The sequence below is a fragment of the Copadichromis virginalis genome, linkage group LG16 (genome assembly GCF_057382275.1).
Source record: "Copadichromis virginalis isolate Kocher_CV1m ecotype Utaka linkage group LG16, C_Virginalis_male_GT1.1, whole genome shotgun sequence".
NCBI lineage: Eukaryota > Metazoa > Chordata > Actinopteri > Cichliformes > Cichlidae > Copadichromis > Copadichromis virginalis.
This window is the reverse complement of record NC_140633.1, coordinates 34,878,715-34,906,338: the sequence shown is the minus strand read 5'-3', so window position 1 is coordinate 34,906,338 and position 27,624 is coordinate 34,878,715. Positions and strand designations below refer to the sequence as shown.

Sequence of the window (27,624 nt, the reverse complement as noted above, 5' to 3'; positions counted from 1 at the left end):
GTATGGGTATATAAATATATATATTTGTAGGTTGTGTATCCTTGAGGTGTTAATGGGGTTATTGAAAATGTGTATATGTGCGTATGTGTATATACGTATGTATGGATAGATAGAAACATATATGTATATATATATATTTAAAAAATTACACATAACATATAATGTAATTGCAAGGAGGTATTTCTGTAGTCTATTGATACTAGATAGTGGAAAAGGGGTGGGATTAAATAAGCTTATGCTTCTTCCTGCTCCTTTTTGAACACGAACGTTATTTGGAGTTGTGGTTGCTCGTGTTCCTTTTGTTTTGCTTTGTTCATTTGTCTCTTTTAATTCTATTTTGTTGTACTTTTTCAACATGTTCAAAATAAAGATTCAATCAATCAATCAATCAATCAATCAATCAAAAATACATAAAAAATGAAAAATAAAGAAATGTCCAAATGGCATGCCTGTTCTTATCCCTGCACACAGGATGTCACATCACATCAAGCAGGTAACATTAATTTAATTTAATTTAATTTAATTTAATTTAATTTAATTTAATTTAATTTAATTTAATTTAATTTAATTTAATATGGGGTGGGATTAAATAAGTTTATGCTTCTTCCTGCTCCTTTTTGAACACGAACGTTATTTGGAGTTGTGGTTGCTCGTGTTCCTTTTGTTTTGCTTTGTTCATTTGTCTCTTTTAATTCTATTTTGTTGTACTTTTTCAACATGTTCAAAATAAAGATTCAATCAATCAATCAATCAATCAATCAAAAATACATAAAAAATGAAAAATAAAGAAATGTCCAAATGGCATGCCTGTTCTTATCCCTGCACACAGGATGTCACATCACATCAAGCAGGTAACATTAATTTAATTTAATTTAATTTAATTTAATTTAATTTAATTTAATTTAATTTAATTTAATTTAATTTAATTTAATATGGGGTGGCATGATGGTTAACACTGTTGCCTAACACCAAGAAGGTCTTTCTGTGGAGTTTGTATGTTAACCCCATGTCTAAATAGGTACCTCAACTTCCTCACACAGTCCAAAGACAACCACTTAGTGGGGTAAGGTTAACAAGTGATTATAAGTTGCCCATAAGTATGAGTGCAAATGGTTGTCTGTCTCTCTGTGTTAGCTGCCACAGGTGCAGAGGTGCAGAGAATAACATCAAGATTGAAAGGGAACGTTTAGAAGATGGTAGTGAGACCTGCTATGAATTGTGTTTTGCAGATGGTGCGACAGACAAATTGACTGATTTTTAGATTTCTTGTAAATAAAATGAGAAATAAGAAAAACAATGCCCAAAACTGCCAGCTCTAACTCCGGGCAGACTGCTCTTTAGACTCCGCCTACGCCTGACTTATAGCCAATCAATATGCAGCGAAGGGGGGAGGGCGGGAAAACAGTAACTTCCGCCTGTGGTTCTCCGTGTCTGTTGTTATGAACGATTGAAGCAGAGAAGCAGTTTTATGTTAGTATTATTTAGCCGCTTTATTGAGCTAATTATGGCTTTGTAACATCTGTACGTAAGTTTGAACTAAAATTGAAATTTAAATCTGAGCTAGCAAGTCTGAGCAGCTTAAAGGAGGTGTGGAGAGCAGTTAGCTAGTCTTAAAGTACAGTTTCATTTTGTGTTTAAAGAAATGTGGATAAATTGTGCCTTAAATGAAGTGAATATATCTTAGTGCCGTTGCTTTTTTGACTGCCTTTACTGGTAAATTACTGTTAGCTGTGATCACTAATTCATCGATATAAAAGGACGTTTTCATGTATCAAGGAGCAGCCAATTTTACAAACCGTAAATACTATTTCTTTAATCAGCAGCAGTAAACGAGTATTTCTGGCAGAAGCGCCTGAAAAGTTAAGGATTCCGTCTACAGTCATCAAGGCAGAGTTGTTAATTAATGTAGATAAAATGTCCCCTTGAAATATCTGCTCTTATTTCCATGTATAGATTTTAACTGCAGGAGGGTCCACTGAAGCTGGTTCAGCGTTTCTTTGGGTTTCATGTAGAGAAGTTAAGAGACTGAACTCATAAACACTTACATGGGATGGCCCGCTGTGTTTGAGCAGGCAGCTAAAATAAAGACTGGAGGTGTAAGAAGTTAGGGAGTAACCTGCAGGTTTCTGGGTTGAGATTTTTGTACAGGATTCCTGATTTTTAAAAATCACATAAATACAATAAATCTAATTAGTGACTTCAATAAACTAAAAAAGTTTGAATCATGCATGCCCCTAATACACAGTGAGTGTCGACAAACTGAAGAATATTCTTGTACTGTACACTGAAAGAAAGGGAAATACTTGGACACGTTTTTCTTTATATGTTTGTGTACAATTTTATGAACTTGTCCACCCCACTTCAGCGCAGATTGCATGTATCTGATGAGCTTAAAGCAGTCTGACACCACTGAAAATGTGGATAACCAAGATCATATAAATATTACATTCAATAAAATTGGTCAGAGGACACAAATCCTCTTTTTGGGGACATCCAGGATAATACTCTGCCGAATCAAATATGTGGTGTCACCCACTATTGCAAGGGATCAAAAGAAAGATCAGGAGCATGTTTATAAGGGCTATCCCTTGGCCAGCTATTCTCCTATTATTCTTGTGACTAGATGTGCCACTAAATCCAGATGTTTCACCTTAGCAGATAACTGTAGTCATGAAGCAGCTGCCCCCGGACACTGTGCGTCTGCTGTCCAGCTCCCAGGTCATTACGTCTGTGGTGAATGTTGTCAAAGAGCTGATCGAGAATTCCCTGGATGCTGGAGCTTCAAGCATTGATGTTAAACTGGTAAAGTACTTAATTACAGCTAATGTTACAGGGGAAAAAAATTAATTTATTTAAAAACCTTGATTCATGCAGAAGCAAATGCAGTAACCAGTCTGATTTCCTCCAGTTAATTACCCCTGTTAGTGTATTTTACTTGAATTTATTATCATATTTATTTAACATTAATGATGCAATGATTATGAATAATGATGTGAGTGAAAATAAATCATTAATATTAGAGCATTTTGACTGCTGCTGCAGTCACTCTTCAGATCGTAACAGCTTTGAGTTTGATTTCCCTTCATGTTGCACTACTTTTATTGACATTTTAGGAAAATTTTGGCCTGGACCGCGTAGAGGTTCGTGATAATGGGCAAGGAATCAAAACTGTAGATACTCCTGTGATGGCTGTGAGACATTTCACCTCAAAGATCTGCAGACATGAAGACCTGGAGCATCTGGAAACGTACGGCTTCAGAGGGGAGGCGCTGGGTTCCATTTGCGCCGTGGCTGAGGTGTTCTATTAAAACTCAAACACTCGTGCTGTGTAAATTACAGCCGCTGACACCTCAATGTGGCTAAACTGAAGTTTTGTGTCATTTCCCTTCAGGTGGCTGTTACCACAAAGACAGAGGAGGATGAAATCAGCACCCAGTACACAATGGACTTGACAGGGAAAATTGTTTCCCAGAAGCCGTCTCATTTAGGTCAAGGTACGGCACAGACAGCAGAGCAACAAGGAAAACTTCCTTTTTAAAAAATATCTAAAAAACGAAAATTAAGTTGCTTCAGATATGAGGGCAGAATTTATTTTAATCCCGGTGAACAGGAAACTTAATATTGATGTTTACAAAATCAGCCAGCAGACACATTATAAACAGTGCTGTTCGTGAATTATTATTGGAAAAATAGAAGTGTTTTACTTTTATGGAAATATGAATATAAAAATTTAAAAACATCAAACACCACCCATCACAAAAGTTCTTAAATAGGTTAGCTCAATAAGAAAAATTAAAATGAAATATGACAAACCAAAAATAGTTCAGTAAGGTAAACGCTATAGAGAAGAGCAAAGGTCAGGAAAAATTGGAGTATAATAAAGAAAGATAAAAATAAATAATAATAATACATTGATTGTATGGAGGACCAAAATTTAAAAAACAAAACAAAAACTTTCTCCTTATTCTCCTCTCTGTTTAACTTCCAGTTTATTTTGAAATTAATTGATTAGTGCATTTATTGATTAACTTGATTATATTTGCTTTAGAAAAATAAAATAGAAGTAATTCAAGTGTATTTATTTCTCTATTTTCTTTTTAATCTTCTTTTAAGGATTTCTTCTTCGTTATGTGTAACAAAAAGAAAAATAAATAGGGAAATATATAAAAATAGGAAATAATAAATCAGTGATGCTATCACACAAGTACACTTGTTTATTGTGTGTTAAATTGGAAAATGCAAGTCTGCATCCATAACTGTGCAAAACATAGTAGATTTACTATTACACAAATACTCTGTTTAGTTACTCTATTTATTGTTTAATTGTATAAAGTGTCCTTTAATGATGGAATAATAAAACAGGAATATAAATCAATGGACGAGTTTAATAAAGGTAAAAAAAATACAAGAACAAGTGAAAACAAATGTCAGTTTACATCAGTTTTTAAGCTTACTTTAGATATAATTTTTAGGCTATTTTTGGTGTGTTAATACATTTAGTATTTTATTTATGTACATACTTTTAATTTTTGCAATTTTTTTGTCTGCCATATTATCAACTCTAATTGTTGCATGAAAATATAATTTTAGGTCACCTACTCTGTTCTGTTTCTTTTGCAGGGACGACAGTGAGTGTAATGAAACTTTTTAAGAACCTTCCAGTGAGACGTCAGTGTTTCTCTTCTACCAAGAAGTGCAAAGAGGAGCTGAAGAAGGTGCAGGATCTGCTGATGGCCTACGCCATTATCAAACCGGAGCTGAGACTCATGCTCGTTCACAATAAGGTCAGTAACTCGTCCACACAACTTAAGAAGAGAAATAAACATTACTTATATACAACCTTTAAAAACAAAGTGCTAGTACATACAGGCAAGGCAGAGCACACACCAGATATTAAAGTAATTTAAAAAAAAGCCACAAAAAATGCAAATAAAAATACAACGAAAAAGAAAGATTGATGAAAGAAGAAAAACAGCAACATAGATTTATATACCAAGACAAATTAAAACTGTTAAGTAAAGAAGCTTAATAAAATAAATAAAAAATAACAGAATAAAATAGGTCTAAATAAGATAAGATAAGATAGGATAACTCTTTATTGTCATTTCACAGTCATACATAATACAATAGTACAATGAAATTGAAAACACAACACAAATAGAAGAATAAGTGTATGCTTATTGCACATTGTTATTATTGCACCTTATTATTATTACAATTAAATAGAAAAAAGAAAGATGTATTTAATGAATAAAAATCAAAATATAATGCAATAAAGAACTTAAGGTATTGTATTGTAGTAAGCTTGTCCAATAAGTGGTGCAGATGGTGGTAGAGGGTGGTATTTGACTCCTCCATCTGCTGATGGAGGAATCCAATTTGAAGCTTGATTCAAACAGCAAACTTATGAATTCTGAAGTAACATGGATCCATTCCCATAGCAGGCAGTTCAAAACTAAGACCACAGAAATAGTAACATTGCACTTTTCCCCTAATAGTCACACCATATTACTCTTTACTGCTTTACTGGAGATTAATGTCACACGCAAGTTTGGCCAGGAAGTGATTAAGACGCTTATACAAGTAAAGATAGAGATGAGTATCAGTCATATTCCACTGTGGTTACAAAAAAAACACAACACCTTTGTATACAAACACCCTGATTTAAAGCTTTAGCTTGATGCAACCACTAGGTGTCCGCCTTAGCCTTCAGATGACATTCCCTTTAGCTGAAAATCCCCTTCAGTTTTTTATATATTAATATGGCATGTATGTGTGATGGGACTATAGATGCAACTAGCTGCTGTATCTGCAGCTCTTTCACTTTATTTGTGACCATGTATAGAGTGTGAGAGTGGTTGTGTGTGTCAGAGAGACCATGTTTACATATCTTAGTGGTGACCAAAAATTGGAAGTCTACTATGCTTGTGGGGACCAACAGCCCTTATGGGGACAAAATCCCCATAAGTCCCCATAAGTTTGAAGGCATTTTTGAGACTCAAAATGTGGTTTTAGTGTCAGGGTTAGAATTAGGTTACGGTTAGGTGTAGGCTAAGTGTTAGGATTAGGCATTCATTTTTTGATGGTTAGGGTAAGTGGCTAGGGAAAGCATTATGTCAATTAGATGTCCCCACAAAGATATGAAAACACAGCATGTGTGTGTTCTCTGTGTTGTTGTTTACCTTTTTTATACACAGGTCTCTATTGATAAAGAGTTCTCTTTCTCAGTAAGACAGACTGATTAAATTAAGGATTTGAAAATAAATGTACTGTTTTGTAGCCATCTTGATAACACTGACATGTATCAAGACTCTGAAAACCTCTTTAGGATTACTGTTAGATACTGTTAGATTGTCAGTTAGTTAAGTTGTCTTCACTATTTTGATTAATACCATTACTATCACTCCTCCTACTGTATCTGGGGGGTGCAAAGACAATGCAATGCATTAAGTAATGTGTTTTAGTTTTAATGCACAAGTGTATTTTTTTATTGAGTAGTATATTGGTCCATTTTGGGGGATTAACAAAAATCAAACAAAAAATTTATTAAATACTGGAAGAGAGAGCCAAGTAATAAAGCCATTAAACTCTTTTTTCCATCCAGATTTCCTTACAGCTGTAAGATGTTCGGGCATCTTTTGCCCTTTGTCCTTGTGGTTGTGTCCTCAGATGTGTAAACGGACAATTACAGGAAAATATCGAGGAGCTTGGCCGACCTGTTTGAAGACAGAAATTGTCTCTGGCCTCCTGCTGGTTTCTTGTCAGTGCTAATGCGAGTCGGTGAGCTGTGAAATTGTTAACGTGTGATGGAAAATCTTCATTTAGCTTCTACAGGCGCTCCAGAAACACTAAAGATTTTATCAAGGCGAGAAAGACGAACCGAAACACTGCAAGACTAGTGAACATTTTCTACATTTAGGTTGATAAAAATTTCACTCATTAATAAATAAACTTAAAATAAAAACATGCAAAAGAATATATTTGTTTCCAGTAAGGTTCAAACAGCTGAGTTTAAACAGAAACAGCTCAAGCTTTGATTAATTGCCTTATTATTTTTTATGTTCATCCTTTTTGGTTCTAGTAATGTCAGAAAATCTTAACGTATCTCTTTTGAATGACTTATTTTGTACGATTTATTGTACTTTTTCTTAAAGAGAAAGAAAAGAGATTTTGATCCGTGTTGGCTTCAAGGTACATAAATAAGTAAAATAGTCCAAAACCAAAAGATACAAAAGAAATGGTGACATAGAATAAATGAAACTAATAAAAACGTCACATCTGAGAAACTCGAACTCAATCTTTTGTTCTGAAATGTTTGATTGAGAATCTTTAAACAGGATTAGATGATGTACAATAAAACCTGCAGACATTTTACAAATACTTGTGATGCAACAGTCTGTCAGATGGTGATCAAAATAGTATAATTAATGCAACTAATTGCTGAAACAAAACCTCTGTGAATGACAAACACACAACCCTTAAATTGTTAGACAACATGTCTAACAATTTAAGGGGAGCATGTTCTGCATATTTGAGGATCCCTTTTAGTGGTAAATGTCATTAAGTGAGAGAGCTCTAATATTTGTTTGATTGATTGATTTGTTTGGTAGCAAGATTACTTAAACATTTATGAAGAAATTTGCTTAAAATTTCGACCAGAAGTGGGGCTTTTGGAGTCAATCTGGATCTGAGTTCAGGGATTTTTTGGAAGGTCTGTTTTACCTGTGCAGTTAATTGAATTTTAATTTCAGCTATATTTTTACCCTCCACCTTTTACTGAAAGAAGGTAATATAGATCAAAACATTATTGTGCTACATTCAGTTTTCCAATCATTTTCTGGCTTTAGCTTTTAGCACATCCGTTTCCTTTACTTTTCCCCTGATCACAAAATTCCAGATTCACTCCCTGCCACATTCCCACTAGCCTGCAGCAGATTTACTGCATTCATGTAGTGTTGAGTTTATTTAGTTGAATTACAATTAAAGCTCATGGAAGTCTAATAATAATATATTAATGCTTTTATTTATTTTTCAAAGTTTAATAAATCCACTGTTGTTTTCTGAGAATGATTGTGTTAAATAATCATAATATCGATTCTCATTTCATTCCTAGTACAAAGGCTCTGACGTTTTTGTATGCCTTTCCCTGCACTGTCTGTGTCTTATCAGGGTTATTGTCTCACTCTTATCTACGGCTGTTTTGTTTTTGGGTTTTTTTGCATTAAGAAAAATTACTGTAATTGCCAGAGTTACCAAAATAATTGTGATTGATATTTACTTTAATCAGGCAGCAGCCCTGATTGCAAAATACTTTGCGTCATCACTTCACAAATGCATATAACATTTAATTTAAAAAAAACATGTGAAATGTCATCTTGATTTTCTCAAGAAAACTCACAAATTAATCCAGACCCAGGGACTGAATTCATGCCTGGTCTGGGGGCAATTTACAGCCTTGAAGCCACAGTGCCTCTGGATGCTGCTGCAAGAAAAATGTTACCAAGTGCATCCATGAACATTACAGCATGATGTAGCAGACATCATTGTTTGGGCTTGCAGGGAATGCTATAGTTCAAATTACTTTAAGAGCAAACATCGATGCTCTGAGAGGCGTGAATCCCTAACATGTGTTGCCGTTTGTTTGGCTCTTTTAGCAAATGGTAGCAATTTGATTGTTGGATGAGTTTGACTAACACAAGCTTAACTGAAAATAAATAACATGTGTACTTAAGTAATATATCATCTTTCACAATGTCTAATGTCATTTAATTAACTGTGAAGAGATGGATCATAAATAAACACTGACCTAACAACAGTTATTAATTCTCATTAGTTATATTCAGGTTGCATGTTTTCCAGCGTGAAAAACTGAAAGTAAAAAGAAGTCATTTTGTGGGATATTTGGTTTTAGACCAGAGACGTGTTTGGTCTTTTTTTATATAATTTAGAAGTGTACCATTTTAGATATTTAGTAATTTATTCCCCAAATTTGGAAAGGCCTGTGTTGCAGTAAAAAAAAAAAAAAAGGTGACCATTTTTAAATAAAGTAAGATAACATGGAGAAATAGAGTAAAATACTATTTCAACTATTTCAAAACATAAAATGTCCCAAAAGACAAGAAGATTTTTTTTAAGTAAAAATGTAAATAAAACATCAAAAAAGAAATAAAAACACAAGAAAAAAAATCAGAATACATAGTTTAGTAAGTCTAGCAAAATAAAACATCTTAATTGAGAACTAAAGGGGACAATAAAATATGATTTAAAAAATATTAAAAAATGGCTTAAATAGGCAGCACGGTGGCACGGTGGTTAGCACTGTTGCCGCACAGTAAGAAGGTCCTGAGTTCAATTCCAACATCAGGCGGGGTCTTTCTGTGTGGAGTTTGCATGTTCTCCCCATGTTTGCGTGGGTTCCCTCCGGGTACTCCGGCTTCCTCCCACCGTCCAAAGACATGCAGCTTGTGGGGATAGGTTAATTGGATAATCCAAATTGCCACTAGGTGTGAATGTGCGAATGAATGAGAGTGCAAATGGTTGTCTGTCCCTGTGTGTTGGCCCTGCGACGGACTGGCGACCTGTCCAGGGTGTACCCTGCCTCTCGCCCTATGACAGCTGGGATAGGCTCCAGCGCCCCCCGCGACCCTGAAAAAGGATAAGCGGAAGCGAATGGATGGATGGATGGATGGATGGCTTAAATAGGTAAAAGTATGACAACATGGAACAAAACTCTTGGTTCTCATATGTAGAATCATGTAAGAGTTAGTATTTTTAATGTATGATGACAATATGTCGGAAAAATATGATCCAAAAAGCACTATATGCAGTTTTTGGACCAGGATGTTTTTCTTTTTTGGAGCTTTGCCTCTGTACACATTACATTGTATGAAGGGAAAATGGGGATTTAAGAAAAGTATTGGAACAGGTGAGGCCTATTCCCTCATTATTTCATGACAGTCCAAAAAGACCAAATATCTGAAAGTATTCTAAGTGCTTGCATTTGGTAGCTTTTTACTGAAACTGCCAATATGAGATCCAATGAGATGCTAGTGAATGAAGTCATCGATAGGCTGAAAAACCAAAATCCATCTATTAGAGAGAACAAAAGCTATAGAAGTGGCTTAAAAAGAACTAATACACCAGCCAGCCCAGCAACACCGAAAAGGCTGAAAGATTACAGAAGACAAGTGTGGTTGAGCACAGAATAATTTCTATGGTTAAGAAATACAATTTCATAACATTGTACGAAGTCAAGAAGGTTAGATGAGGAGGTGGATGTATCATTTGACACAAAGTCAAAGTCTACAATCAAGAGATGTTTTCATGGATGGAAATACAGAGGGTTCACAATAAAGTGCAAACCAGTGGTTACACTCAAGACAAGGAAATAAATAAAAAGTAAATTAAAAAGAAATATTGCATGTTCCTGTAGTAGTGGAGCAGAGTCCTGGAGAAAGTGCTGCTTTCTGTGAATAGAGTGGTCAGGAGTATCCGCAATGCAGAAGAGTTTGTTGTGTGATCTCCTGTTCACCACAACTCCAAAATTAAGCTATTTTTACTTGTTTCATTACATAGACATTTTCGTCTCTTACCCATCAGGCACCCCAACACAAATACAGCTGACTGTGGCTGCGATTTGGGTGATTATAATGCCTGAGTTAAGTTGCTGATCGCAGCTGCGGACTTGACCTCTGCTTCAGTTTCAGGCTGCAGCCAGTTTGTACACAGAAGTGTGTAGGCGGTGCAGGTCAGGGAAGGGAGCACACGACCACCATATAGCTTTCATAGAAATCAATTTGGAGTTCGTCAGGGGAGGGTACTGAACCCATTTTGTGCAATCAGCACTTAGTTGCCCCCTATCCTTTATCTCCAGCTCTGCCATTTGGCTTGTGTCATGTTTCATAGTTTCTTCAGGAACTGTTTACAGGAGTTATACGTTTATAGGTGCCAACTTTAATTTAATATCTGAGACACGTCCTGCAACACAGTGTGTGCTTTTAGAAATCAACACCCAGGAGATAAATTCACTGGTAGACACATACTGATGTTAACATATTTTGCACCTAAAATATTTTCTGAACTGTGGTGCTGCTAAAAATACAGCATTGAGTTTTTTTCTTGATTACTTATTTGAAAAATTTACACATTTAGAAATTTATGTGGGGAAATCTTTTTAAATTTATTTATTTATTTTAATTTTTGTCCAAGCTTTAATTACTACATTATGTTAAACGTTTTCACAGCATTAGGGGGTTTATACAGTGTGATTGTCGATGAAACTTGCTTTTTGGTACAGTGGACCTATTTTGCTTTTCCTTCTTTTTCTGTCTTTTCCAACTACCATTGGACAACCTGCAACTTGGCCCTGCAAGACTAAATTAACTACGAATTCCTGTTTCATTACTCTTTATTGTTTGGCTATATTGTTATGTGCATATATGTGTATTTTACCAAAGGTTCCTTTGTTTCTTCTTTTCCTACGTTTTTTCTGACCTTTTTGAGCCTCAGCCCTGACAAAAATTCAGTTTTATAGGAAAGACCAAAACACAGACTATAGCACTTAAAAAATATCAAAACACTTTAAAAATGTGTCACATCGAAAATTAAATTGTCAAAGCTAATAAATAAAAACTGTAATAACCTTGACGAGGACTCATTGAGGTGGACGGGTGTCATTTCGTTCCAGGTGGTCCTTTGGCAGAAGGCCAAAGTGGCCGATAACAGAAGCGCCCTCCTCGCCACGCTGGGGCCCGGTGCTATTGCCAACTTGATCCCTTGCCACCATCACCAGGAGCAACCGGAGGTTAGTTAAGGGGAAGCTGTAGAAACTGGAGAAAAGCTGAGCGATTCTGCAAGATGAACACAAACGGTTGTTAACCCTTTTGTGTCCCAAATTCACATTTTAATATTGCAACAAAAGAGACGGCATGAAGTGCACAGAACCCTGACGGACGATTGTCATGAGTTCAGATCTGCACACTGCCCCTGTCCCGCCTCAAGCGCACACATCTACTCATTGCTAGAACCTCATGCTGTTTCTCCTGTGGCCCCGTTGCCCTTCATTACGCAGACGTTTGTGTTCGAAAAGCACAATTTCCCCTCGCTCACCTTGAAAGCTTGATGTCAACAAACACATCCTGAGATCCAGATCAGTTAAAATATTGTGTAACATTGCAGCATGCATAACAGGACTTCTTAGAGTCAGTGTTGCTAATGTTATGCAACACTAGCGCTCAAAAACCTAAGAAAATATTTGAAAACAAGTTAAAAATAACCAGATCTGCACTGGTGATGATTAATGATTACGACCTTAGGACCTTATGCTTAGCTGCCAATACTACATTTAATGCCTGGATATGATGGATAATTTCTGCAGAGCAAATGGGAGCATGCACGTTATACTCGATTGTGAGCTAATAACCTCATCATGAACGCCTGGGCTCAAGCCAGCAAATGTGGTCAGTTGGTGGCTGGCCAACAATTTCTTTGCCCTTTTCTCTTGAGTTCTTTCCTGATGAGGGCTGAGTGATTTTTGTTAGCTAAGCTTTGCTCTGCAGATTGTAATTGAATTACCGTCGAGCTGTAACTTTCTGCTTGGTCACGGTAGGTGTCATGTGGCTCCTACCTGCTGTCAGGCTCCAAACTAATCTATTCTGACAGATATGGAGCAGCCCTTTTCACCCTGTTTCTCTCTCATTTTCCCCTTTGTTGTTGTTATTTTCCTGCTTGGTGCCCGGTTATGAGAACAACCTTTCACCTTTTCCTCTTACTCCCCGTAGCAATGAAAGGGAACTTTTCTCCACCTTGTCCCTAAGAACAAAGCTTCAGTGATCAAGGGGACCGGGTTGACAATTTCTCCAGCCTCGCTAGGGGAGAGCTGTAAGAGCTGTTCCTCTGCAGAACAAAATGTGACACTCGCTTTTTGCCAGCTTGACTACACATAGCCGAGGCCCTTTAGGGCCAGAGGTGCCATTCGTACACTCATAAAGTGACCCTAATGAGCAGAAATGGAGAAACGCATGTGTGCCCTGACCTGAAACAGCAGTTCATTTATTAACTTCATTGGCGTGCGCTGCTGCTAATAATGAGCCTGAGACCATGTGGAAACAAGCATAGCTGTTGACTCCTCGCGATCTGCTGAACATTAATAGTTTTCCATAATTTCTTACTAGCTTGCATTCATAATGGAGTTTTAAGTACAGTTGTTGAGGTTTATGCTGAGTCGTCGATTTTAGCTCATTAGGACCTCCTCTGGCATGATTTTGGGTGAAAGGTCATCATGTATGATGCTGAGTTTTAATGGGAAAATGCTGAACACCAAAAACAGGCCTGCATGTAGAAGAGGGAACTTTGGTCCTCTTTTATGAGTCTGATCATTTTAACCCGTAAAATATCATAACCTTAATATATGGACAACAGAATTGTGCAGAATTAGAGAGAGACGAAATGGAAATGTGGCTTTAGTGCTCCTCTGCCACAGTGTGAGGAGAGACTTTATGAAAAGTGAAGCCAATGTCTTAAACCTGGTTGGTCTTACCTTCACCTGGCCACAAACAATAGATGGCTGAAAGAATAAGATGGCAAAAGTGAGCTTCTTCTGAAGGGAACTCAGAGTAGAGTCACTGCTCCTCCGCACTGAAAAGAGCCAGATGGCATCTGACCAGTTAGCATTGTAAACCCCCTTTAAGTGAGGTGTTTTGTAACATGTCCAAACTGGTATAAGATCTTGGGGCAGACCAGTGATACACTGGAGAGATTATGTATCTCATCTAATAATAATATTAATGGATTGCATTTATATAGCGCTTTTTGGGACCCTTCAATACCACTATTCATTCACTGGTGAAGGCAGCTACAGTTGTAGCCTGGGGGCAGACTGACAGAGGCGAGGCTGCCATATCGCGCCATCGGCCCCTCTGGCCATCACCAGTAGGCAGTAGGTGAAGTGTCTTGCCCAAGGACACAACGACCGAGACTGTCTGAGCCGGGGCTTGAACCGGCAACCTTCCGATTACAAGACGAACACCCAACTCTTGAGCCACGATCGCCCTCATCTGGCATGGGAACATCTCCATATCACCTTGAAAGAGCTTGGGGAGGTAATGGGAAGAGCAAGATCTTTATTTAGACTGCTGTACATCCTATACAAGCGGTGGAAAATAGATGAATGATGTTATAGTGCTTTTGTTTCTTTTTGGATTTTTATTCCTGTTTGACTTATTTCTAGTTTTTAATGCATGGCATGCCTTTTCTTATTAGCCTTCTTTGTGTTGGATAACTAATTTTTCTTTTTCTCAGATTCTTTTGGAGGGCTTTTTCCCAAAGCCTGGAGCTGATTACTCCTCTACGAGCACATCTAACCCTGACAAAACATTTATATTTGTCAACAACCGGCCAGTCCAGCACAAAGAAATAATGAAGGTAAACTCATTTTGAATAAAACAATCAATAAATACATTTTTATGGATTAAAAACTTTTTGTTTATTTGTTTCTCTGCAAATTTTATTTTTTTGTGATTGGCCATCAGCTGTTGCGTCAGCACTATACTGCTCAGTATACAGACGACCAAGCCAGAAATCGATATCCCACCCTTATGCTTAAAATTTCTGTTCCACCTTCATCGGTGGACGTTAATCTGACACCAGACAAGACTCAGGTTCTTCTTCATAACAAGGTAACCACAAAGCTCAAACTTAATCAAAGTGAGTTGTAGTTTATTTGTTTGGCTGTAGAGATTCCTGAGAAAGGAAATTGACCTTTTGTCATCTGTTTTTTAGGAGACTGTATTGACTGCAATAGAGGCATTGCTGGTTTCTCTCTATGGATTTCGGCCTAACGCTGATCTCCCAGCTGACAAACACCTCAGCTCTGAGCCATTTCCTTCGCCATCTAGTCCTTTGCAGGCTGACAGTGAACGAAATGCAGAGAATAGTCACAGCAATGATAGCGTCCCCAGAGATGGACCCAAACAATCGAGTGCTGACACCTCGCTGGACCGCCAGGCCTCAAACTGCAGCTCCTCTTCTTCTATAGCAGATGACTGGATTGTAAACCAGATTCCAGCTGATCTTGAGTCTAACTTTTCTCTTTATGATGATGAAATGTCTCAGACGGTGACAAAGCCAGCAAGCAAATCCCCGGAGAGACTTGTGGACAATAAAATGACAGCTGCAACTATAAGCAAAGTCCAAATTTCAGCTGAGGACTGGAGCCGGGGGACCGCTCTTACTGACCCGGTATCAGGAGAACCCCTGCAGCCTGTCATAATTCATCGACCTACAAAGCAGAATCACTCTGTCCCAGATGAGGCCATGAGTGAGAGCAGCTCAAGCAAAAAGACATTAAATGCCATCACGGAGAAGCGAGCTGCCCTGACAGCCTATGACATGATCAGCAACCGCACCATGAGGGCACCGCTGTCTCCTGTCACTATTTTTGAGAAGGAAGCCAGAGCTGAGGTCCTGAGAGAGAAACCCACAGCCAGCCTGCAGGACATCAGCGTCGCTATCCATGAGAGGTGGAAAAATCTGAGGGAGGAAGACCGTAAGAAGTGAGTTTCCAGACCTTCACCTTTCTGAGTTTCCATCTCTTGTTATTTGCAAGGCAGAGATGGAAGAGAGGAAAGTCTGACCTGCCATTTGCATGTGAGAGGCCTGCTGTGGAAATTTTATTGATACGAGCTGTATTTCTAATTTCCACACAACTTTGCCTAATAGTGGGTGAGGTAACATAGATTTCCGTAGTGCAACAGGTATTCCTAATGATGATATGTCCCCTCTTGGTCTGTCCAGAGGGTCACATCTCATTTCTATTTAAATTTGGCAAATTAAAGCTTCAAGTTTGTTTTCTCTTTCCATGCATATCGACTAAACACAGGCATTAACTACTGATTTAATTTATACTCACTGATATAAACTCCTATTCACTCAATTTTAATTAGAGACCATTTCTAGACTCGCACATGTCCCTTTGTCCACTTAAAAATCTCACCTACACTTACACCGCATAAGTGGCATGAGGACTGACACATAGTTGGCTAGTCAAGGGCAGACTTGGCGCAGCACACATGGAGGTAATGAGCATTTGTGTTTGACCCCGGCTCCCCTCAGAGTCAAAGGATTGGCATTAATGAAGGTTAGATGAGGACGGATATGTTAAAATAAATAAACAGAAAAAAAAGCAAATGTTTAGTTTTATTCTTGAATTTGAAAGGATAATGCACAAAAAGATGAAAAAATTGCCTTAGCTCTTACCTCTCTTTGCAGTCCTTGGCCAGTTATGCACATTATTTAATAAGCTATAAAATATAAATACCTGTCGGTAAGATACAAGATATAAGAAGATAGTCTCATTAAATATTCATCCAAAAAAGGGTTAAAATACTTGCACACTACATTTCCAAAAGTATTCACTCATCATTGAATTCAGGTGTTCCAGTCACTTTCATGTCCACAGGTGTATAAAATCAAGCAGACTGCTTCTGAAAACACAACTAATGAGCTCTTAGGAGCTCAGTGAATTTTAGCTTGGTACCACGATAGGATGTAACCTGTGCTACAAGTCCAGTCGTGAAATTGCCTCGCTACTAAATAATCCACAGTAATCTGTTAGTGGTATTATAAGAAAGTGGAAGTGATTGGGAACAGCAGCAACTCAGCCACAAAGTGGTAGAAAACATAAAACCATAGAGCAGATGCTGAGGGGCATAAAGCACTGAGGTTACCAACTTTCTACCAAGTCAAACGCTACAGACCTCCAAACTTCATATGGCCTTCAGATTAGCTCGTCTGCCTTGACATGTGCATAGAGGGCTTTATGGAAAAGGTTTTCATGGCTAAGGAGCTGCAGCCAAGCCTTACATCACCAAACACAAGTGTCAGATGCAATGCTGTAAAGCACGGTACCACTGGACTCTAAAGCATTGGAGACACGTTCTCTGTAGTGATGAACGCTTCTCTGTCTGGCAGTCTGATGGATGAGTCTTGGTTTGCTGGTTGCCAGGAGACGGTACTTGTCTGACTGGCATTGTGTCAAGTGTAAAGTTTGGTAGAGGGGGTGATTATGGTGTGAGGTTGTTTTTCAGGAGTTGGGCTCAGCCCCATAGTTCCAGTGAAAAGAACTCTTAATGCTTCATAATACCAAGACATTTTGGACGATTTCGTGCTCCCAACTTTGTGGGAATAGTTTGGAGATGGTCCCTTCCTGCTCCAACATGACTGCACACCAGTGCACAAAGCAAGGTCCATAAAGACATGGGTGACTGACTTTGGTGAGGAAGAACTTGACTGGCCTGCACAGAGTCTTGACTTCAACCCAATAGAACACCTTTGGGGTGAATAAGAGCGGAGACTGAGCCAGGCCTTCTCAACCAACATCAGTGTCTTACCACACAAATGTGTTTCTGGAAGAATTTCCAAAAATTCCAGTAAACACTCCTAAACCTTATGAAAAACCTTCCCCGAAGGGTTGAAGTTGTTATCTTAGCAATGAAAGGCCCACATTATTATAAACTTTGTGGATTAAGAATGAGATGCCATTCAGGTGTATATGCGTGCGAAGGTACACAAGCAAATACTTTTGGAAATAAAATGTGCATATACATTTAAAAAAATTCCCCACTTGCCCTCCGGGTGCTCTTTGTTTGTCCTTCAATCTCAGTTCCTCTACCAGGGGCTTGGGGACTTGAGTGTCTAGGGCAGTATCTTTACTGTTCCTGGGACTATGCTTTTTTTGGACATCTCATTCCTGGAATCTGTTGGAGCCACTCTCCCAGTTTGGGGGTCACTCTCCCATTCATTTTCCTCCTTAACTGGAGTTGCATTCAAAGTATCTTTCCAACAGTTCCCTATTGTCATCCCATGCCAGCTTATGCCATAGCCTTGTTCCAAAAGCACACTTTTCATCAGTATATCCTGGTTCCTGACCCAGACCTTATTAATCCGGGTGATGCCTGAGCTAGCGTGGCTTCAGTTACAAGTCTCTTATCATGTTCCAAAGTAACCTTGAGTAGCATGGCAGGTCCTAGCCTGGGGAACCCTTACTGGATGCATTCCCTGGCCGGGATTTAAACCCTTAAGCTATTATTGACCTATTGTTCCAGTGACGGTAATATTGGTAGAATAGTTTGTCATCCTCCTGGCTCAAGGTTTGCATTAAACGTGTGCAGTACTTTTCAGTCATTTGTCAATTTGTCATTAGTGACTTAGAAACTGTCCCAGATGCACTCGTACATGTCAGAATTTGATTTCTAACTGCTGAGCTACTACATTACACTGTGTTGCAAACATTTGAACCCAATTATGTAAGATTGCTGCATACCAATTTAAAGTAATTGCAAGGTTGGAAAGTGTGCATCAGCAGATTATAGGATCTTTTAATAAGGTATGGAAGAGCATATGGAAAATGACATCTGTTCAGACTTGTGTTTCACTGTACTGCTGTCTTAACCGTGAAATAAGATAACTCTGCACCTTTCACTTAAGTGGCACGCTAACATGAATTTGTGAAACATGCTATTTAAATAATGAGGCGGTAAAGCATCAGACCAAATGCTCAGATGCAGTATATGGAAACAGGAGTTGATAAAATTACTATTTTGTTAAGGAAAGCACCCAATGTACCCTGGTGTCAACTTCTCAACATGATCTTTGGGAACAAAGTGGTACTCATGATGTAATTTATAACCCCATTAAAAAAAATCCTTGAGATGCTGTGTACATTGTAAAGAAAAGCGGATTACAATGATTTGTGTTATGCTAAAAAAGGAAATACAATTTTTTTTAAATGAAATATCTCAGAGCTGGTTAGGTGAATTCCTAATGTCATTGGTAATAAAAAGAGCATCCTGGAGAAGCTAAGTTTTTCAGAAGATCGGAGCTGCTCTGTAAGAATGTGTGGGCGAAAACCTTTTCTTAGCATTTATTTTGGGCTTTCATCGCTTACAGTATGTGGTATTTCTCAAAGACTGAGAGAGAGGCTGGGATCCTAAAGAAGCTGACTGTTTGACCAGTTCACCACTCTTTAAATGATTGTGTAGGCAAATAGTTCAAGAATTAATTTTCTTCTTGAGAGAAAATCTCCTCCCGAGAGAGATCATAGGTCATTTTTATCTTATTTTTATCTTTATATGGATAAATTTTAACTGACTTTTATGGAAGAAGTGGTGAACTGTGTTCACTGACCCTGTTTTTTACTGAGCATGTGCAGTGATTTCCACCACACGTCTGATTTTAATGATGTACTTTCCAAAGGCTGAATACTGTGAACATTCGGTACTGGTTTTTTAGTTTTGCTACTTGCAGAGATTTCACTATATCCGGCTGAAAGCTCCAGCTGCTGAAGTGTTGAATCTGGCACACAAAGTACAAAATATTCAGATTGACAGAGCACAGTTTTTGAGCTTTTTACAGTCTGTTATGTTAGTTTTGCAGCCTTTTTTCAGATAAAGACATTATCTACAACCTGCTTTATAACAGCAAAGTAGTGTTTCTTTGTAACCACAGTAAATTGTTTAATATCAAAAACTGAGACAGAATATTGTTCAAATTGCACTTATTCTTCTCTGTTTTGTAAATGAATGGTTCAGAATCCAGACTTCATTACATGTACAGCTGTTCCAGATAATGATTTTACTGGTCTGGCCAGCTTGAGATTAAACTGGCTTGGTTTGGTCATGAGCAGAATGAGTCTGACATCCCTGCTCTGCATTTCCATCTTTTATGATATTATTAACTGTATATGACCAAAAAAGGGTTTTTGTTGTTGTTGTTGTTGTTTTCATCAAGAAAAGTTATTTCTAATTAGTTGAACTCATGAACAATCTGTAGATACTCCCTTAAATACTTCTGAAAGACCTGTCTGCTCAGGGATGCTTTTAAAAAACAAACAGAACAACAAAAAACAACCCAGTCAGGCTAGTCCTGTACCTCATTAGTTGTGAGATACTCCACCACCTCTTTTACAGTCTTCTGTTTGCCCCATCCCAACTTTTCAATGTTTGACATGTTTTTCCACTATGTTCAACTAAAAATACACGTTTATGCTGATCTCATTTCATTCTCTTTGTTTCATTTATGCACACTTTTTAGAAAAGAGGTTTTGATTTAATAGCAGAAACAGCCATAACTACCATTACAAGGCTTGGTTTAACTCTGCAGGTATGAAGAGAAGGCAAAAAAACACCTGGAACATCATGAACAAAGGACTAAGTTGGCCTCAGCTGAGGGCCCCAGAGAGCCTGGTGTGAGGAGCCATATGCAGGGTCAGAAACGTAAGGCCCCGCTGTCCAACCAGCAGCTGCTGGATGAGCTCTTCGCCGCTCAGCCTCAGAAGAAGATGAAGAACCCTGCTCCTAAGCCCTCACAGCCCCTCCCCTGCAGCGTGGCTGCCCTGCGGCTGCAGCTTCAGCGCCTCTCATCCCAGAGCAGCGCAGCGCCGCAGGGCCTCCGTCTTGTAAACCGGCTGGCCTCTCAGAGCGCCTGGGTCATTTTATGTGGTCAGAGGCTCATGTTGTTAAACCCATTTCGAGTGGAGGAAGCTTTGCTGTTTAAGAGACTTCTAGAGAATAATATACTTCCAGCAGCGAGTCTGCAGAACCCTATACAGTTAACAGATGGGTAACGTATCACTCACGTTTCACTAGCAAAGTGCACAGCCACTTTCTTTGTATAAATGTATGCACATATATGAGAGCTAAGTACGAAAGAAGCATTTTTACCTTTGTTTTTTGTATGTATGTTAAAATCCTCTTTTTCTCTTTTTTAGAAGCCTTGGAGGGGCTGAATACACAGAGGCTTTGTGCAGCATGGAGAAACAAAGCCCGGAGCTGAATGGAGCCGCCTTCTTTTCTGATCCTAGGCTTGTGGCAAATGGTTTTAAAGTCAAACTCACTCCAGGTACAAAGAATAAATCCAGGAAAAGTTGCTTGACATTATTTTATGAGGATATTACCCCAGAAAACCACTCAGGTACTCTGGCTTCTGTTAAAAAGAGAGATTAATTTTATTCTTTGAACAGCTTGGAAGAAAAAAATAAACCAACACATATCAACTTTAAGCTTTCATCAGGGTCTGACAAATCCAATCAGCCTGAAATAAATACCACTCCTGGCAATCTACCTACATAACCCATAGAGGGTGCTAAAAATAAAAGCAGAAGCTCCACAGAATTCAAATTACAAGAACAAATCATGAGGATGATGATAAAATTCAATAATATTAATCTCCAGGCTACATGAGGAAAATGTAAATATTGCAAACAAAAAGTCCACTAAGTAAACAAGTTGTGTGCAAGAAGTTTCTTGTTTTGTGACTCATGCTTTTGTTAATGTCATAGTTCAGCAGTTAGAAATGTCAAACCTACAGTCCCCGTAACGGGATTACAGGCAATTATGTCTGACAGAGTTTCTCTGTGTCGGATTAGCTGCGGGTAAAATGAAAAACACCCAGTCTTTCACAAGGTTGTTTATCATGTTAAACAATAAATTCTCAATTCTAGTGTTTTTGTTTTTTAAGAGTTTTCAGTAGTAACCTCCAAATGTTCATTTTAAACTTGCCAAAATTACTGATTGATTACTTAACTTTATGCATTTCAACAATGAAAAGGGTGAAGAATTTGTGAGATATTGTGGTAAATGTTAACAGCCAAATAATGCAGTAATCTTGGTATAAGTAAAATCCTTCTAGAATCAAGTCTCAGCACTTGGAAGTGGTCCTGATATTCAAATAGTATCTAAACTAATTTTCAGTGGTCACTGAGACCTAACAATAATGTTTTTAAAAGTTTTTTCCTTCCCTGTGGAAGTTTTATTTCTACCACCACCTTTTCTGTTGTAGAAACCTCACATTTTAGTTTCTATTCAGGTATGTTTGAGTGCCTCTCTTAATGTGTCTGATATAAATACTGAAAATACTTCATCAAAAACATAATTGTGTTTACTTCAGTTCAATTCATTCTGGATTTTAAATTCGAGCCAGTGAAGAGAAGCCAGTATAGGAGAATAATTCTTTCTCTTTCTAGTCCCTGTCAGTACTCTTGCTAAAGCATTTTGGATCAACTAAAGGCTTTTTAGGAAGCTTTCAGGACATCCTGATAATAATGAGTTATAGTAGTCCAGCCTAAAAGTAATCAATGCATTGACTAGTTTTTCACCCTTACTCTGCGACAGAAAGCAGTCCTACATGTTTGTTTATTATGAACTTTGAAGGACATATCCTGATCAAAAGTGACTCCAGGGTTCTTCACGGTGTTACTGGAAGCCAAGGAAATACTATCCATTGGTTTTAATCAAGTATCGGCTTAAAATCTTGTTTCTAAGCTTTTCTGGGTCGAGAACAATAACCTCAATTTTATCTCATTGTAGAAGCAGAAAATTTGAGGTCATCCAGGTCTTTATATCTTTAAAACATTCCTGCAGCTTAACTAATTGGTGTGTGTTATCTAGCGTCATAGATAGATAAAGTTGGGTATCATCTGCATAGTAATGAAATTGTATGCTGTGCGTGCCTTCTAATTATACTGTTTACATTACACAGATAGATTCTGTGTAATGTAAACAGAATTGGTCCTAGAACCCTGTGGAACTCCATAATTAACCTTAGTGTGTGAAGAAGACTCTCTGTTTAGCTTGAGTTGCTGAGACAGCTGGGTCAAATGATAGCTTTAATTAGTGAATTACTAAAGGTCTGTAGTAAGTAATCCAGTAATAGATGGACTGATCATATTTAAGACTAAAACAGTAATTAATGGTAGGACTTCTTTGGGCAGTCTTGTAGAAATGGGGTCTAGGAGACACGTTGATGATTAGGAGAAAGTAATCACTGAAGTTAACTCAGAAAAATGAATCAGAGAGAAATGGTTTACCATACATCTATGAGATGGTTACAAATAATTTAATCTCTAATGGCTAAAATGTTATTTGTGAATAAATTCATGAAGAGCTCTGACTCTTTGTCAGCCTGGCTACAGTGGTGAAAAAACCTAGGGTTCTTATTTTCTTCAATCTGATGAATAGTAAGATGTTCTAGCTTTATGGAGGATTTTATTGTAGTGCAACTAACTATTTTTCCAAACTAAATGATGATCTTCTAAATTAGTAAGATGCCATTTCCACTCCAGCTTAAAAGTTATCTGGTTTAAGGTGCACATTTGAGAGTTATACCAGAGGGTCAGTTACTTCTGATTTGAGGCTTTCTTTTATAAAAGCATCCCTTTGTCATTGTCATTGGGGAGAGTTTCCTGGCCAAGACAAACAACAGTACAGTCAATGGTGGTTGCGTAGACTAGTAAGGCACACAAAAATACATAATAGTATACCAAATGTGTACTACAAGCATACTAAATGTAAAGGCCATAAACTGCAAAATACAAAAACTACCAAAATCTATGAGTAATCTTATTGACACTGAAAACATCAGTGTAAGTCTTTATATTGGGGCAAAAAACAGGGTTATTAATATTCAAGAAAAACAATTGGCTGAATATTACTTTAGCTTCTGCCTCCACGTCACCTAAACTCACCTTAAATTCCTTAAGTAAGACCAGCTCCTAAAATGTTGCTCGTCAAGAGTTGCTCCCTGCTGGCTATTGGAAAGACTGCAGGTTTAAGGCATGTCAGTGTTGACTTTACTTTTTAGACACAGAATGTTTATATTTTATTTTATATCCAGGCTGTAGTTCAAATCTATGGGGTCTTGTTTAAGGCAGTAGATGAATTTAGCATCAGCACCAAGCCCAACTTTACAGTTCAAAATATTGTTTTGAACTGTAAATCATTCAGAGCTACTCTAATAGAGACCGAGAATAAAAATGTGGACCTGTAAATGAGCGAAAGAAATGAGACTATTAAATAAGACTTCGAGGATTTATCCCAGCAAATGTTTAAACATGATGTCAGAGTAAAGTAGAATGACTTCCTCAGTTGAACCTCGTTCATCCATGCTTTGATGTTACCTCTTCAATATTTGCCTGCAGAGGGTATACAATGTCCTGTGAGTATTGGTTGTTTTTGTTGCTGGAATGGTTCACCTCAGTTGACATTGGCTCTCTGCCCGACAGCGTGGTCTCACAGTAGGTTTGTACCCCAGTGTGCAGGTGATGAGAATGGTTGCCCTTTAAAAAATTCCAGGAATTTTCATTTGGCACTGCCAGCCTCTGTGGGTGTGCTTGGACTGAAGGCAGCGGTGCATGTAAGATGTTTTCAGTGCACGAAATCTGCTGAGTTTCTTTTGCTTTTGTTATATTCTTGAAAATATCCTCCAAAACTTGTGTATAATTTTTCTGATATTTTAAATTAAATCTGAATATAAAGTAAATGTGTTACTGCCGTAGGTAATTTTATTGTTTTAAGCTATTATTTTCATATAAATATTTAATAGAATAGAGAATGATTTGAACCCTGCAGTATTTCTCTGCACAGATATTTCAAATTGTCCCTGGCTCTCTGGGTTTGTTCTTTTTTTTTCTTTTTTTTTACCATCCAAAGTTGTGTATTAAAAATAATAAATTGTGCATGATTCGCAGTATTTCCTCGTGAAATGAGAAGCCATCATTCTTCCACCCTACAAGACAGCTTCCTTCCAGTCTGCTGGGGCTTCTATTAGTCATTTAACACTCCATTTGGCCCTCTGCTTGTTTGACTTGGTCAACAGTTCGGCTGTAAACCACAATATTTATTTATTATTCTTTCCTGGAGATAGTACTAGCGTCTGGAGTATATTAATCCTTGTTTTCTGCTTATTTTGGCCAGGCGCCACATCAGCCGAGAGACATCTGGAAGTGACAGCAATGGCAGACTGCGTGCCTTTCCTCGGTGTGGAGGACCTCAGGGAGATCCTGACTGCAGTTCTTCACAAGAAAGCCAGAACTGTGCGGGAGTGTAGGCCATTGAAAGTCACAAACTATCTACAAGTGAGAGCTGCTCTGAGTACAAAATGAACACAGCATCACGGTGATATTTTTGCTGTTTAATTTAATTCGAATTTTTTCCCTCACAGGGTGAAGCAGTCCGACTTACCCGGCAGCTGCCTACAAATTTATCTAGAGAAGATGTGAAGGAAACCCTCCTGCGGATGGAACAGCAGCTGGGTGGCGCCAACCACACCTGCATCCATGGACGCCCTTTTCTTCAGCACCTAACTGACGTTCCTACGACAGAACAGGAAGTGAAGGCTTTGCTGAGACCTTTAGAGCTCTAACAAACTGACAATATCATTAAAATTGCTTTTTCATTATAATGTAGATGAGTGTTGTCAATTTGTTATAACCAGAATACATAAAATAAATATATTTTTCCCAATTTCTGGGCTTTGGGCAATCATGAAATGTGTTTTTTGAAACTTGTATTGTTGGTTTTGTTAATAACAAGATTTGATTAGACTCAGAACTGCTATAAAAAGAAATTCAGCATATAATGTGGTCTCTGATTTCCACAGAGCCTCAAAAAAATTGGGTGATGCTTTGGTGGAAGAATCGAGATTAGACTGGCTCAGAAGTTCTTGATGACAGGTAAACAGGGAATGTTCTCACAATATCAAAACTCTTTTTGTATAAGGCTGTAAACATGTTTATGCTGTTATGTTGGGCATTTTAACATGGGAGTCTATGGAATTGACTCACTTTGGAAATAATAATAATGATTGATTGCATTTATATAGCGCTTTTCGAGACCCTCAAAGCGCTTTACAATTCCACTATTCATTCATTCTCACACTGGTGGAGGCAAGCTACTGTTGTAGCCACAGCTGCCCTGGCAGAGGCGAGGCTGCCACATCGCGCCATCGGCCCCTCTGGCCATCACCAGTAGGCGGTAGGTGAAGTGTCTTGCCCAAGTACACAACGACCGAAACTGTCCAAGATTAGCTTGAACCGGCAACCTTCCGATTGCAAGACGAACTGCCAACTCTTGAGCCACAATCGGCCAGGGGAGTCAATGAATGGCATTGACTCCCAAAGTGAGTCTGAAGTGGCTGTTAGGGGTTTGGCCAATTCCCATAACAACCACAATTCCATGTTGACCTAAATTTCATCTCTGGAGTTTGGTGTTCATCAGACCAGCTGATATGTTTCCAAGTTGGTTAAAAGCAAATTGTCATCCACTGTCTTTGGGTGGGTTAGCAAAACCAACAACAGAACAACAAAAACACCACATTAAAAACACACAAAATGTAAAAGCCCAGCATTGTAACAATATTGAAGGGTTAAGAATATTTGAAATATAAGTTAAATCATGACAATCAGTACAAGACAGCTATTATGTTATCTTTAGCCAAAACTGAGGAGGCTCTCTTTCAAAACTACACCGTCCAATCACCACAGATACCATAGTCCTAAGGCGGGATTCACATTAAAATATCTTAGACCAAAGAACTTTGTATGGGGTTACTTCATGGTCTAAGGAGCTTGGAAAGGGTGTTACTTCATGCATTGCTGCATTGAACCGCTTTGCACTTAAAAGTTGTAAAAAGTAAATCAACTTTGAAGCAAATGAAATCACACTTATTTAAATGGTTCAGCACATCCAAAAGCTAGTCAAACACTGTTATGAAAATATCCTGACAGAGAAAAGTTGTTGCTTGCACAATTAGGAATCAAATTAAAGAAGTTGATCATTGCCATGAATAATCAGCTTGGTGTGCATCAAGTTGGTAACAGGCAGCTAGCTAGACTAATGCTAACTGCTTGGTTTTTGCACTATTATGATCGGACGTGATTTTTGTCTAGGGGTGTTTCCACTGAGATGAGAATTTAAAAACAAACCACTTAAGAAGCTTATAAAGTATATTAATGTAATGTCTTTGCAAAGAGGAACTATCATGTGTTACTTATATATTATAAATTTGATGGATGGAACTAAACAAATTGGTGACTGATAGATACAAAAAAATACATAGTGCCTGAAAAATTGAGAGATGGATGAATAGTTAAAAGATAGATAGCATTATATTTGTGAATAGTATAAAGTGGGTGATGGATGGATGGATACATGGATAGTACACGATAGATAGATGATAGCTAGATGAATAGTACCAGATAGAAAGTATCGGATATATCTATGGATGGATGGATAGATGAATAGATAGATCGATACATATGGTATCTGATGTACAGATTGTTTGTGCCAGACAGACAGGCAGTACCAGATGGATTGATGGATAATACCAGATAAATAGATATATATCGATAGAACCAAATAGATGGGTAGTACTAGATAAATAAATGGATAGATGAATAGTACCAGATAAATAGATTGATTGTACCAAATAGTACCAATAAATAGACACATTTCAAGCAGGCAGACGGGCAGATAAGTAGATAGATCTGTGCTACTATTAACACAGAAGCTCCAATCACCTGCTGTTGAAAACTTCTATTTATGACGAGTAGGAATTCAGAAGAAAGCTTGCATAAAAGGGTACCTTTGACTATAATGCTGTTTTCAGTCAAAGAGACTCCACTCTGATCCAGTATAGGATAAATGTGCATTATTGTGAACTTTAAATCATGCAAAGCTACTCTACTAGAATCCAACTATAAGGTAGTTAGGTGGAAATGAACAGATTAAGTCCACTTAAATAAAAGTGAGCCAGTCTTTGCTGCACGGTCAAGAGACTAACAAGTGAAAAAGG

At 37.9% G+C, this 27,624-nt stretch overlaps 1 protein-coding gene across 6 annotated transcripts; it reads left to right on the top strand.

Annotated features, from left to right (window-relative positions):
- The first annotated feature begins 1,388 nt into the window (after positions 1 to 1,388).
- pms1 (PMS1 homolog 1, mismatch repair system component) lies at positions 1,389 to 25,237 on the top strand. Of its 6 annotated transcripts, none has more exons than XM_085434564.1 (13): positions 1,389 to 1,470; positions 2,659 to 2,802; positions 3,114 to 3,296; positions 3,392 to 3,494; positions 4,621 to 4,784; positions 11,687 to 11,803; positions 14,299 to 14,421; positions 14,529 to 14,675; positions 14,779 to 15,551; positions 20,158 to 20,616; positions 20,765 to 20,895; positions 24,747 to 24,907; positions 24,994 to 25,237. In XM_085434564.1, exons 2-13 carry the CDS (start codon positions 2,671 to 2,673, stop codon positions 25,192 to 25,194), a joined length of 2,694 nt encoding a protein of 897 aa, XP_085290690.1. In that variant the 5' UTR covers positions 1,389 to 1,470; positions 2,659 to 2,670; the 3' UTR covers positions 25,195 to 25,237. The 6 variants fall into 6 exon arrangements, with proteins under 6 accessions (XP_085290690.1, XP_085290688.1, XP_085290691.1 ...); XM_085434562.1 differs by having other exon boundaries at positions 2,656 to 2,802; XM_085434565.1 differs by having other exon boundaries at positions 1,389 to 1,521.
- The last annotated feature ends 2,387 nt before the right edge of the window (positions 25,238 to 27,624 follow it).

Excerpts from the sequence above, each read along its gene's own strand:
- pms1 (XM_085434564.1), top strand. The coding sequence starts at position 2,671 with ATGAAGCAGCTGCCCCCGGACACTGTGCGTCTGCTGTCCAGCTCCCAG. Across the intron at positions 3,297-3,391 it reads CCATTTGCGCCGTGGCTGAG|GTGGCTGTTACCACAAAGAC; the intron begins GTGTTCTATTAA and ends ATTTCCCTTCAG. Across the intron at positions 24,908-24,993 it reads AAGTCACAAACTATCTACAA|GGTGAAGCAGTCCGACTTAC; the intron begins GTGAGAGCTGCT and ends TTTCCCTCACAG.